We start from the raw sequence: 15,344 nt of genomic DNA on the forward strand, positions 1-15,344 counted from the left end.
AAAAATACAGCTGTTTATGATATGGGTCGTCAGCTATTCGAGCTGTTCTTTTTTGGTGGACCAGGTTTCTGACCATTTGAGACTTTGAGTCCATTACCACAGCCCACTTTATAGTAAAGTTCTAGATACATTTGTTTTTTAGAAAAAACCTCTTCAAATTTCTTATTGTTGCGCGGCTCAACACACGCGCAATATTTTTCATCTCCCAACTGTTTGTTTTTCACAAGTCTTCGGATTAAAAAACCTCTGCGTATCTTCTTCCTGGCGCATCACTTGTTTTGTCTCCTCCTATCTCTTCCAACCTCCTCTCTCTCTTTCTTTTTTTTGCTAAAATATTGATTATATATTGCTGAAATTTTATTTTACAGTTTTCTTATGTTTATTCTTGTTGAATTTTTTTTTCTTTTTTTTTTATATTGAATAATAATAATTTGTTGAAGAAATATCATTATTTTATGTTAAAATATCTTTATTTTTTTGTTAAAATATCATTATTTTTTCGGTATTAAAAACAGTGCTGAAATGTCTGCAGTAGCATGCAGATGTTTTTTCAATATTAAAAATAGTGCTGAAATGCCATACACTATTAAATTTCGGTATTAAAAAACTATTTTCCGATTATAAAATCAATTTATTTTAATTTTTAATATCTGCAGTAGCATGCAGATATTAAAAAAACAAACACGTTTTTTATTACAGTCTGTAGTCGTTTGGTTCACCTCTTCTACTGTAGAGGTAGTCCGCAGACTTTATGTATTTTTCTTCAAAAAAACAAACAATACCTTAGAGAGATACTCCTCAATTACCTTAAAATCACATGACTAATACATGATGACATCAGAGTGTCATAAAATAATGATTCGGTTCGAAAAAAGGTTTTTTCGAAAGTATTACTTTATTTTTGAAATACCTAAAGTTGAGTAAATTACACAAAGTATCTTTTGTCCAGGTGTCAAAATACATGTTTTGGTCTCTATCTGATATGATGACCAAGCCTCCAAATAACCACGTGCACAACTCTTTGGAGTTTTGATAAAAAAAACAACTCCACGATTCCCCATCCTCTACTTTCCCCACTTGATAGGCCAATATCAATTTTTGGTTTTATCCATCCACGACTACCATTAGAAGCAACATTCTTCCGTAATTTCATTTCAAGTGGGCAACATCTATAATTGGTACTCCCTGCAAACTTGTAACAAACATCTGGAATGAAAGTTGCAATGCCTCCCATTTCACACCCCAAACTTGAGCGTATGAAATATCTTTTTTGAATTGAACATTTATCACGAATGATACAAAATATCCTCATTACTATTATTAGCCATTACACCCTTTAATAATGGCCCAACACATTTTTGTTCGCTTGGCGATGGTTGGGGTGCCCTGGGGTTGTAGGCGTATGTGTTTATTATGTAAATATATGAAATTCAGAACAAATTAACATCTTTAGCTAATATAGCCTAATACTTAAGGGTTGGTTTTTGTTTTCATAACATTTTGCCTCAAACCTGTATGTCGTAGATTTTGTCACTTTTATATTAAACCCCTCTTGAACACATTTCAATCCCAACGATATCTTCAGATCTTAATTGTTTTTGAATAATACCATATTTATAATATTAAGTGTTAGTTTGAGAGCGATTGATGGTTCCTTTATCAAAACGGGATTTGAAAGTTGCAGTGGGTAAGGCAACATCTAAAAAATGATGGTTTTTCTTGTACTTAGGTCTATATCATCAATATAATCATATAGATCAACAAATTATTTTGATTACATTATGCATTCAGGAGGTTGAGAATATAACCTTATATGTGATTCAGTTACATAAACTTTGCTAATAACAACTCGAACCCAATCAACATCATTAATATTTATCGGCAAATGTATACTCACTTCATGCCAATGTGATGTATTTCATAACTGTCATTTCTTCTGTACCATGTTCTTCAAGTATGTAGAGGATCTCTAAACATTTGGCATGTTGGATCCACTATGGTTTTTTTGGTTCCTAAGCTACTGTTTTCTAAAATGTTATCTTAAGCGTAAGGTTATTGGAATGTTCCGAAATTTCAAAATTTCGAAGTAGATATGCTTATTTGAAAAGATATCGTCACCTTTATAGTTTCGGACAATTTTACACATGTTCAAAAATTACGAAGCAATTTATGTTGGTAGAAACAATTTGGAAATCTGTTTAGTTCGAAAAACTAACTTTGAAATTGTCAAATTTCAAATACCGCGGTTATTTTGCAATTTTCGAAGTCAAGAGTTTATTATGTAAGACCAATTTGATTTTTAAGGTCACTAAGGTCAATATCTCAAACTTTTATCATTTGGCTAATTAAAAAGTAGTTTATGTCGGTAGAAACAATTTGGAAATCTGTCTAGTTCGAAAATTTAACTTTAAAATTGTCAAATTTCAAATACCACAGTTATTTTGTAATGTTCGCAGTTAAGAGGTTATTATGTAAGACCGATTTGATTTTTAAGGTCACTAAGGTCAATATCTCAAACTTTTATAATTTGGCTAGCATCTCCAACCACACTTTATTTTTACACTCTATTTGTAGAGTGTAAAATAGTGTTTATAGTTGTTAACCTCCAACCACACTTTAAAATCTATTTTACACTATAAAAATAAAGTGTAAAAATAGACAGGATGGTATAATTTACACTCCAAATTTAGAGTGTAACTATTCATTTCTTTATTTATAGAGTGTAAAATAGAGTTGAATTGGACTCTTTACTCTATTGGGAAAACTCCGATAAAGTCTCAATATTTTTGGTCGGTTTACGGTTTAATCTCAACTTTTATTTTTTGAATAGAAAAGTCTTGACTTAGGGGTGTAAACGAGTCGAGCCGAGCCCGAGCCTAACCAAGCTCGAGCTCGGCTCGTTTAATTTGAAGAAGCTCGAGCTCGATTCGAGCCTTAAAATGAAGCTCGAGCTCGGCTTGTGAACATTTTAGTGAGCTCGCGAACCTAAACGAGTTTAAACGAGCTTATATATATATATATATATATATATATATATATATATATATATATATATATATATATACACACACACACACACAAACACACACACACACACACATATATATATATATATATATATATATATATATAGGCTCATTTAGGCTCGCGAGCCCACTAGCTGAAGCTCGGTTCGAGCTCGTTTAATAAACGAGCCTCATATTTGGGCTCGGGCTCGTTTAATTCGATCTTGAGTCGAGCTTTTAACGAGTCGATCCCGAGTAGCTCGTGAGTAGCTCGGCTCACTTACACCCCTATGACTTGAAAGTTTTATATTTTGTCTAAATTAACGAAATTAACCTTAATTTTTTTCAACAGAAAATGACAAATTATCTATAAGTGAGCGGTCTAAAAGTGATCTAAAATGCATTTTAGAGTTTGTTTACAACCTATTACGTAACTTTATTAAAAAATTTAAATCCTTATTTTAATAATAGCTTTTGTAATGATACTTTATACATATAATTAAATTAAGAAACAGGACAAAAAGTTCAGTCCTAAAAAATTGCATGTTTTGACTGGTTACCCAATCATGCCCAAAACAATCATTTTGCCACCCATACAACAAAGACTCGTTTATGATTTTGTATGTATGTGATTGTGATGTAAAGAAATTTATATATCCTGATATGGTTGGTATATGAAAATTTGGTTTCACAATGGAATATAGTAACCACACCATCAAAGAGAAAAGATAATTTCAAATTCAATCTTGATGGACGGTCGAGATCAAATCTAATGGCTACTATCTCCGCCTCATTGTAAGGGCATACAACTACAAATATATCGTTTTTCACAATATCAACACATAGAAATATACAAAATTACAAAGTTCTCCCTGGTTACCAATTGTGTGTGTGTATATATATAGAAATGTTCATATGGTCATCCAAGAAGAAATAGGCAAATACCCCGATTCCCACTCCCCAGAATCAATCTAAGTGGAATCTCTCTTATAAAATATTCTTGAATAATATGTAATGGTTGACTGTTTGTGTTTGTAAAATTTGTGAAAGTATTTTATTTTTTTAAGACCAGTGAGTCCGATGATGAAATGATCCTGATCCTGATCCCCGGGGGTTGTTCATGATGGGAACATGTGATGAGTCATACTCTCTTTCATGTGTACGATAATAAGAATTGTAGGAACTTTGTTCATGTTCATGTTCATGCTCATGTATGTAGAACCCACGCCTTCCATCATGATTACCTCGATTGCTGACAGCTGGCAACACCATACGCAATCTCCTAAAAATGTTAAATTTTAGCTAGGAAAAAGTTTTAAAATATTGATAATGGAATGTAATAATACTCCATTCCATTCTGTTGTATTATTTATGAAATTGAAAGGAAAAAAAAATGGTAGAGCTTACTGTTGGGTATTATAGTGCAGTGGATGAAGAAAAGAGGTGGATCTCAATGTGGCAGGAATACCGTGGTCTCTGTCCGCATTGTAAGGAAGGAAATGACAGTTCCACCCCCAAGCTGGGTGTTGGATGTTAGTGGCACGAGGGGTAGATATGGAATTCAAGGGATGATGGAAATTATTAGCATGTTCACTTGGTTGAAAATATGAAATATAAGAGGGAGCTGAAGGGGTATGGTCAATAATCATAGGATGGTTTGCCTGAAAGTTAGTAACTGCATACACAACATTATTTTATTTACTGGTGTAGTATTATTTATTTTATAGCATCAAATGTTGAAAAAGCTTACATGTATTTAATGAAGGTTCGGATTCCCTGAAAACATTTACAGATACATAAAGGTCAGTCATTATTTCCATATCTGATTAACTTACAGTATAAAGAGGAGACTTGGCTTACTCAATTGATGAATGAACTGTAAATCCACTGAAAGGACACCAGTGAAAACCAAATGGCTGAAAAAAAGTTTCTGTTAATAAATATGATGAAAGAATATGTTAACTGTTAAGTAACTCACCCTTCTGGAGTAGCTTAAGTCATGTGGGCCCTCATTTGGAATCCAGTCTCTTGCACTAGCCTCAGAAATTGCATCTGCAAACAGCCATCTGCCACTCTCAACCTTTCGACAGTTTGGACATTGCATTGTTCCCTTGGAATTAAAAGCCGATCCTATGCAATCTGTTGTATATCACAACCAGGTTAAAACTTAAATCATGCATTCTGTAGTAAGAAAATTATGCAATACATTCATAGGTAGGGATTAGGTTATGATGAGATAATATCTAGTTTCAGTGTCGTTATACCCTGTTCTAGTTTCAGTATTGATTACTTCAGTTGTTGATGAACTGTATTGAACTTATGGAATACAGTAGAATGAGCTTAATAATGCTATTAGCAATCTTTACCCTTCATCTCAAACAAGAAACCAAACCTACTACTACTTTCTCCGACTCTTATCTTCTTTTCCTCCCAAATTGTCACCACAAGTAGTCCAGAATGATGTGATGATAAATTCTAAAGTGGTTCTATAATTACCTATGCACCAATAAACACTTCTATAGCATCCTCAACACCTTGAGTCCAGATTGCAGTTTAAAATATATTAAACAAGTTCAATTCTCAAAGTGAAAAAACGACATTGCATATATATGCATACATAAATTTGGTCACTGCACTTAGAATCGACAAAATGTCAAGTCACAAAGTTCGGGTACAATTAGCGATTGTTGTAAGTAAAACAAAAATTGCAACTGATGAACCAACGTTGAGTTTTGAAATCTGCGAACGATCGATTCACAATTTGAATCGAAATAAAAGATCGAAATGGTTCTCACCGAGATGAAATTTGTGGCCGCATTGAAGCTTGGCTGTGGACCTCTCCCCTTCATCGATGACTAAATCGAAACAAATCGAGCAAGGAACCGATGAAGAGCAACCTAACGCCGGCGATGCATTATCGGCGACATCGGCATTGATGACGTCAGTGATTTTTGAAGCAACCATGACTTTATCACAAAATTTCTGTTGGTGTAAATCGAAATTCTTACATTGAATCGAATCAGCGTAAAACACGTTGAGATAAGGAGATTATCTGAGACGAAATTCGGGGAAAAATAGATGAATATATGGAAAATATTTCGGATTATATAATCTGATTTGTACTAAAGTTTCTCATTCAATCCGGCCTGTCAGATTACGTGGCCAATGGAACCGATTACGACGGCCACGGATTTATTACAACATGTATACTCCGGTTCTCGGTTTTTTTTTTTTTAATTTTATTTTATAAAGTAAATATATTTTGGTCAATGTGTTTTGGGAAATAAAAATTGAATTTCCATAGACTACAAAATATGTGTAGAATATTTTAACCATAAGGCTATAAGGAACGATGGTAGCTATCACACATCATATTTTTTTGGGAAAATGACTTATTAAGGTAAGTAACTATTTCGATTGTCCACATATAGGTAATATTCTTTTTTTTGTTCTCATTAATGGAACAAACTTGTTAGTTTTGTTCATATTAAGGTAATATGACCGGCTATTAACTGTTTTTGCCCGTTTTAACCGGTTGCATCGTTTTTACTCAGTTTTACTCATTTAAAACTAATTACGTGGATTCTTACGTGGCCATTACTCCCCTCTCTCATTTAATTAGGGTTCTATACGTTCAATTACGTGGATTCTTACGTGGCCATTACTCCCCTCTCTCATTTAATTAGGGCTCTATACGTTCAATTTCAACATAATCACCGATTGTAGATTCGATCCACCTAGATTCGATTCACCAAATTCATCATAATCACGTGTTGAAGTCGACTGTAAGATGGCGTCCCAATCACCTACAGGTATGTATTTAACTATAGATGTTCATTACAGTGGAGTATTTGCCCGAAATCCGTTGAAATACTTAGACCTCGAAAAGATAACAGTACGTGATGTCGATTTTGGAGGGTTTTCCTACAAAGAGTTTCTTTTGTGGCTTAGGAATTTAACAAATGGACGTTGTGATAATGTGTACTACTGTAGTAGAAAGGAAACCTTAGGTGAGGGTATTATAAGAATCGACAGTGATGCTGATTATTGGGAGTTTGTTGAAGCTACTTATACTCCTGAAGCTGAGTTGGATGTCTACATTGACCAACAAAATGATCCAATCCTTGATTGGGCTGAAAATGAGGTGTTATCAGATGGTAATGGGTATGATAGTGAAGAAGAGGATGAGAATGTAGAAGAGGATGATAGTGAAGAAGATGATAACTTGGATGGTATTATGGCATATGAGCATGAAGAGGATGAAGAAGTCCATACCTTTAACAAAACTGTTGGTGACGATTTTTTAAACAAACTTTCAGGTAAGCTTAGTGATGATGATGAACCTAATGATGGAAAAGATGAGAAGGTTGTATTCCCTGTCCATGATGAGAACCAAGCATGGGATAAGATGATGCCAATTCTAGGTATGAAGTTTGCAAACCCAATGCAATTGAAGCTATGTCTAACCAATTATGCAGTGAAGAATGGGTATGACTTGTGGTACGAAAAAAGTGATCATAACAGGTTACGGGTGAAGTGTTGTAAAGGTAAGAAGAACAAGAATAATAAAGGTTGTCCCTTTAGGTTGTGGGCAACCTGGATGAGCAATGAAAGGTCATTCCAGATTAAATCTTTAATTGATAACCACAATTGCTCAAGAGTCTTCAAGTTTGGGTCCATTGTTACCTATAAATGGATAGGTAATCATTTCATGAATCAGATTCTCCAGAAACCAAAAATGAGTGTGAGGAAATTGAAGGCTAAAGTTAGCAAGACATTTAATTTGATTGCAAGTGTGGGACAGTGCAGAAATGCAAGGAGGTATGCATTTAAGGAGATAGAGGGTACTTTAAAGGAACACTATGCTAAAACTTGGAGCTATGGAGAAGAGCTAAGGAGGACTAACCCTGGATCAACAGTGAAGATGGATGTAGATGCCATGCCTGATGGAGCCACTTACTTCTCAAAGTTCTATGTATGTTTAAAAGGTGTGAAGGATGGATGGATTAAAGGTTGTAGAAGGGTAATTGGACTAGATGGCTGCTTCTTAAAAGGTGTTTGCAGAGGTCAGTTGCTTGCTGCAGTAGGTAGGGATGCAAACAACCATATCTACCCTCTTGCTTGGGCTGTGGTTGCAGTTGAGAGTAAGGAAACATGGAAGTGGTTTGTTGACCTTCTCCTTGATGACATTGGAATGGGAAATGGACATGGGTTGACATTAATATCATACCAGCATAAAGTAATGATTTTATATGGTCTCTTTATTTAATACTTAATTTATATGAAGTTTATGTTTTGTTTGTAATGCTGACAGGGATTACTTGAGGCTGTCAAGGAAAGGGTACCTGCAGCAGAGCATAGACAATGTGCAAGACACATATGTGCTAATTTCATGAAAAAATTCAAGGGTCAACAGTTCAATACACTTTTCTGGAGAGCTGCTGCTTCTACTACCCAGGCTAAATTTGAGCAACACATGAATGAAATCAAGAAGATAGAACCACTAGCATATGATCATCTAATGGAGAAGGACCCTAAAACTTGGAGTAAAGCATTCTTTCAAACTGATAGGGCATGTGATGCATATGAAAATGGTGTTTCTGAAAGTTTTAACTCAATCATTGCAGCTGCCAGGAAGAGACCTCTAATCACTATGTTAGAGGAAATTAGAATTTATGTGATAGAGAGACTGTGTATACAAAAAAGTAAGGGAAGTTCTTGGGGAGACTTAAACATATGTCCTACCATCAGACTGAAATTGTCCAAGATTAAGACACTTCAAAGGTTAGTGATTGAATACCTTTTATATACTTACAACTTATATGTTTGACATTCAATTGTGTATACTTACATTTAAGTGTATGTGGACAGATTTTGGAGAGTTGTTCCATCTAGTTATCAACAATTTGAAGTGAGACTTTTACAAGATGCATATACTGTAGACCTTGGTAAGAAAACATGTGGATGTAGAGGCTGGCAATTAACTGGTTACCCTTGTGTACATGCATATGCTGCAATTTCAAACCTCAATAGGGATCCAGAGGACTATGTATCACCATGGTTAACCACAAGAATGTTTTCTAATGCCTACTTGTACACCATTAAGCCACTAAATGGTAGTGATATGTGGCCTGATGTGGATTACATCAAGCCATTGCCTCCCAAAATGAGAAGAATGCCAGGAAGACCATCAACAAAAAGGAAAAGGGATCAGATTGAGAATGAACTAAAGGGCAATAAGCATACAGTCTCAAAAAGAGGAATTGCTATGAGATGCAGCATATGCAGAGAATCAGGGCATAATAAAGCAAAATGTCCTCAAAAACCAATTGGGGAATCCTCAAATCCAAAGTCAAAGTTAAAAAATAAAAAAGCCAACAAAAAAGGTATTTCTCCTCATTTACCTTTTGATTACAATAAAACAGCTTCTAATTCTAACATTTGAGTTATTTCATAACAGGTAAAGTGAAGGTTGAATTGCATCAAGAAGTTGATTTGGAAAGTGATAGTGACAGTGAAGTTCAAAGGGAGCCTGATAGTGAGGTGGAGTCTTATGAAGTTGATTATGAAGAGGGTAATCATACATATGAAGATGTAGACCAACTTGAGGTTGAAGCTGAAGAACAGGTTGAAGTTGGAGGGGTTGAAGAACAGGTTGAACTTGAAGAACATGTTGAAGCACTTGTTGAAGTTGAAGTTGAAGAAGGTGAATACCAGGCTGGAGATGTAGATCAAGTTGAACAGATTGAAGTTGAAGTAATTCAAGATCCAGTTGGACAAGATGACCAAGGACAGGCTGCAGTCCAAGATCCAGTGGAAGAGGAGCATATGATGGAAGTACCAGCATTTCAGGTTCTACAGGGAAAGAGAAGAAGGAAACCTTCAGAAAGAATCACAAAAATCCAAATAAGAAAGAAGTGGGAGGGAAAAGAGGGGAGTAGTTGTGATAAACCAATGGAATTGGATTAGAATTTGATAATTTGTTGTTTTTTTGGCATCATTGACTGGGAATCTTTTGTCTAGTAATATGTGTACCTTTTGGCAGTAATGCATCTGTAACTGTGTTTAATTCCACTGTTTTGTAAACAATGTTTCCTGGAATCCAATGTTACATTCCCATGTTAGATTATATTATATTACATTCCAATGTTTCAATGTATACCATTCCAATGTTTAATTACTTTTCATTCCATTCCAGTGTTTAATTACTTTTCATTCTAAACATGTAACAAAAACTTCAGAAGCAAAAACATGTAACAAAAATTCCATCCATTCATAACATACATAAAGTACATCATTTTAATACCAGTCATGTTTTAATCATAAACTACATCATTAACCCTAATACATCATGAACTACAATGAAATCCACATTTTCGCATACAATACAAATAACAAAATCAGTGCCAATTTGTGAGTAAACAACTCCCACTTGACTTTGTCTAATTCCTGTCTATTAACAAAATTGGTGTTCTTTTCTTCTTCGATCTTCATTCTACATATGCTGATTTCATTCTCCAAAGTGCAAATTTTCAAGGTTAAATTACAGCTTTCTTCTGGTTTCCTCCAGTAAGGCTTTCTTCCATCTGTCCTCCCTTCATCCTCATCCAGCCATTGCCAGAATTTACAGCTTGGACTTTTTCCATTCTTGAAGAAAAATTAAAAAAATGTTAGGTTAAAGGATGAAAAAGAAGAAAGGGTATTCAACAAGATGGAGAAGAAGAAAGTTGGAACGTATTCAGCTTACCATCGAGTTTTGACAAACTCTAAATTTTCTTCCAGGATTGTCAGGGGTTCTTGAAGTCTTCACACGAGATGGTAAGTTGCAATCACATGGATGATCAGCTTGAAAATCATCTGGTCGTTTTGAAGAATAAGATGAGGAAGAAGAAGCCATCGTAGATCTAGGGTTCAAAATCGGGTGTAATTGAATGACTTCTAATACTGTAAACGAAGATGATATAAGCACAAAGCCATGTAGGTGCAACGTATTCAACTCATGTGCCAGATGGCTGCCACATAAGCAAAAACAGGTAATAGCCGGTCATATTACCTTAATATGAACAAAACTAACAAGTTTGTTCCATTAATGAGAACAAAAAAAAGAATATTACCTATATGTGGACAATCGAAATAGTTACTTACCTTCATAAGTCATTTTCTCTATTTTTTTTATAGACACACAAGCATACAATCCTAAGAAATGGTAGTGTCTTATTTGATTTTGAAAAAAAAAACCATTAACAGCCCATTAAAGCCTCTTCTTTCTATTTCATGAGCCTTTCATGGTATACCATGGTGTACCCCCTTAGCCCACTCTAAGGGGAGGTGTTCAACCCATGCTAAGAGGTTGGCGACCCTCTTAGCGAGAGTCTTTCCGTTTGGTCTAAATTTAATAGATTCGTTGTAGGTTTGATCCATTCTTTTTGAAGCTCGATTTTAACCATTTGGTTTTTTTTTCTTTTTCGAAACCAATTTCATAAAGAAGTGTGTCTATAAAGACATTTTTTTTTAAATTTATAATTTAAAGATTTAAATCTCAATTTTTTTTGTCCGGTACAAAGAACAAATTTATTATTTTCTCTCCTAATTATTATAGATTTTGTATTCTATATTTAAAGAAATATGCCTATATTTTTCCAACCTAATCTACGTATTTTGACATATATTTAGATTAAATTTTTTTATTTAAAGACCGATATATTTATAAAAATATTTATTTAAAAATTAAGATGCATGCAGTGAATAAATAAATAACATATTTATAATTATTTAAATAGTTGTTCCAAAAAATAAATGAATAAATAATATATTTATAATATATAAATTGATTATTTAACAACTTTAATAACTAAGTAAATAATAATTGTTTGTTATTTATCGGTAAAAACGAGATAAATAAAGAAGTTTATGTATTATAAGAGCATCCACATCGTCATTTTTCAAATCCTTTTGCAATGCCACATAATCAATTTTACATACCACATACACACTCTTTTTTCAACTGTTACAAGTCTTTCAAACAATGCAAGTGGCTCATCCTATTATATTATTACTTTTTGATTAATATATATATTAATTGCAGATGGACTTTCAATATATTTAAAGTGAAATAAGGAATATCAATGACATGACAGTCCATATCATTTGCTAGATGTAATTGAAAGACAAAATTCATCCACCACTATGAATGGTCTAAATGAAATAAAATAGTTTATATAGTTAAAAAAAATTAATTAATTGACAAATTAAGTAATTTATGGGTTTGGGCTAATTTTGATAAAGAGAGTTTAAGGAAATCACACAATTCTTAATATAAATGGAGTTTGGTACATTTTAGGAAGAAAAAAAAAACTCTCCTCCTCACCTTATAGGCGCCACCCCAAGTCTTTCTTTCTTTTTCTGGTCAATAACCTCATGTAAAGAGAAAGAGAGAGCAATTCAAAAGTCGAAGAATATTTTTTACTAGTCTTGATAAAAGTTGGTTTGTCAAGCCGATTTTATTCCAAACTAGTTTATAACCCGTGAGAACCACGGTTATAAAACTAATTAAACTTTCATATTAAAAAATCAAAATTATTAATCAACTATTTTAAATAAATTATTACTTAAGAGATATTTTTTAATTATATAAAATTATAATTGTTGATTTAAATAAATACGTGAAGTTATATTACATTGTATTAATATTATTTTATTTTTTAATCTAATGTTATTAATTTAATATGATTAAAGTGAAAAATTTTAAAATTTAAAATTTAAAATGAAGAATTAATTATTAATTTAATATAATGTAATTAGAGTGGAAAATTTATTTGAAATTTGAAATTCATAATTAATAGGTTGACAAGTGGCATGATAGATTACATATAATATTATTGATAAGTTCTAATAGCATGATATTTGTCAATAGGAGAATAAACTTATTCATTTATTAGAATAGAAAGAAAAGATTTAAGCATTTAGCCATTTATATAAGGTTAAATTACAATAAAGTCACTAAGTTAATTGAAAATTTTGATTTTAACACTGTATTCTCTCTCTCTCTCTCTCTATATATATATATATATATATATATATATATATATATATATATATATATATATATATATATATATATATATATATATCACACACGTACACACAATTAAGTCACTATATTTACATTTTTGTTGTAATATAAACCAAATGACCGGTTCTCCTTGTTCTCCAGGTAACCAGTCTTCCCAAATTACAATAAAGTCAGTATGTTTTGCAAAATCTCCATTTTAACACCGTGTTTTGTTTTTCTCAATTATGTCATTACATTTATAATTTTTTTTGCAATGCTAATCAATTGACCAGTTACCTTCAATAAAGTTGGTTACCAAATAAATGACATGATAATATTGTAAAACCCAATCTCAAGGTATCAATCGAAATCACTAGAATTGATGTGGAATCTCAATCCAATGATTAACCCAAAAACAGTTATTATGAATTAAGAACACAGTTATCAACCTTCAATGCACACTATATTGATAATAGTCTAGTACATAAGTTTCTGAATTTGCTCTCGGTTCTCTCTTTCTCTCTAAAACTCGATCACAGCTCTTTAGAATGACCCAACTCTTTCACAACTGAAACAATAAGATATATATACTTATACCTAGTTACAAAGGCCCAGCCCAAACCCAACCGAAATCCTTATAAAGCCTACCGAACCGAAATCGCAAGGTGATTTCGGTCTAAACACCACCGAAAACATGGTGTTTTCGATCCTAGACTGAGAACTCTAAAAGTCATCAAAAGTAAAGTATAACCATAAATTATGTCCTAACAAATATTGTGATGTGGAAGCCACGTCGAATTTTATGTGGCATGATTGCGTTTCAACTATAGGATGTGCATCGAACCTAATTTCACATATATTCTTCTCTTATTCTCCTCTTCTCATCAGAGTATTTCTTCTCAAATGACGTCTGAAGGTCGATCCAGTGGTTCAAACTCATTTAAAATTCAACAAAGGGGTATACTCATTCTTTTAGTAGATGTTATTGTGGTTTAGAAGTTTGATTTGTACAACAAGTAAATCAAGACACCTATCTTTTTAGTTTTCGGACGCTTTAGCTGATTTTTCCTATATATCATAATACAAAGTCTTGTATTTTCATCATAGGTTGATAAATATTATATATTTAGTCTACTGTATTGACGTTCGTAGGGTTTGCGATCGACGATTGATGACAATTTTTGTGATTGTCACCGTATGGTATGATGTCATCCCTCCATGAGGTTGAGGGTCCAAGTCTCATTATAGACATAAAGTGGTATTTATGAATATGTTAGGATTCAATTAATGTTTTTCGTTTCAAGAAAATGTTACACTTGACAAGATGTATTGATGTTAAGGTTAGTCAAGCAAAAAGGGGTGTGAGGAATATAGAAGTAGCATAGATAATGATGTACTAGTTGGTGGATAGGGATATTGAATTACGGTATCAAATATTCATTAGGAGTGGCGACTGGCATGGATCAACCAAATTTAGATGATGGAATTTATATGGTATGAACATGTCTGAAGGAGACTACCATCATGGATGGTTAAAAGTATTGAATCGATGATGGTTGATGGTAAGAGGGGGAGAGGAAATCCTAGAAGGATGATGTATTGATGAGGGTGTCGAGGTTGAATATTTGATAGTTGAGTAGGCTAGGTCCATATAAACGTCTTATTTGTTTGTGTCCTTTGTAGATCTTCTTTTGTTACTTGCTTTTCTCTTGTATTTTTGTTTTTTGATATCTTTTGTCGGTACATGCTTTATGTTTATATGCTTGTATTTTTTTGGTATCTTTTGTCAATGCATGCTTTATGTTTATATGTTTGTATTTCTATTTTATTCATTTATATAAATATTAATCCTGAAGCCCCTTAGTGAATGGTACTTCACTGACTTACTCCCCTATGTTTGCTTCCATTGCAAGTTATCAAATTCATTTGCTTGTATTACGATTTACTTAATTATGCATTATTATTTACTAATTTACTCTCTTTTTGTTTTCCTCGTTACAGGTTTATATTCTGCACATGTTGGAGGTTTTTTATATGAAACAATCATTCTACCATGATGTAAAACAAGACCATCACCCCTAGCCCTTTAAAGAGATTCCTAAAATGTTGTTTAACTATACGTATTTATAGACTATAAATAAATCCATAAGAAGTCGACAAAAGTTTCAAACAAATGAGCACCCTTACAAGAGTGTATTATAATCTCCATACTAAAAATGTTACATCATTATTTAAAAAATCATTTGTTATTATATATTCATTCAACAATTACCTTTCAAAAGTAAAGG

At 32.9% G+C, this 15,344-nt stretch overlaps 1 protein-coding gene across 1 annotated transcript; it reads right to left on the bottom strand.

Moving 5' to 3' along the window:
- Positions 1–3,725: 3,725 nt before the first annotated feature.
- Positions 3,726–6,089, bottom strand: LOC145070510 (E3 ubiquitin-protein ligase RFI2-like). Its single transcript, XM_079017448.1, has 6 exons — positions 5,801–6,089; positions 4,984–5,144; positions 4,866–4,921; positions 4,756–4,781; positions 4,413–4,680; positions 3,726–4,287 (listed from the first exon to the last, which is right to left on the bottom strand). Exons 1-6 carry the CDS (start codon positions 5,967–5,969, stop codon positions 4,068–4,070), a joined length of 900 nt encoding a protein of 299 aa, XP_078873574.1. The 5' UTR covers positions 5,970–6,089; the 3' UTR covers positions 3,726–4,067.
- Positions 6,090–15,344: the final 9,255 nt, after the last annotated feature.

This window comes from Lactuca serriola, chromosome 8, assembly GCF_051521515.1.
Source record: "Lactuca serriola cultivar US96UC23 chromosome 8, Lser_US96UC23_V15, whole genome shotgun sequence".
NCBI lineage: Eukaryota > Viridiplantae > Streptophyta > Magnoliopsida > Asterales > Asteraceae > Lactuca > Lactuca serriola.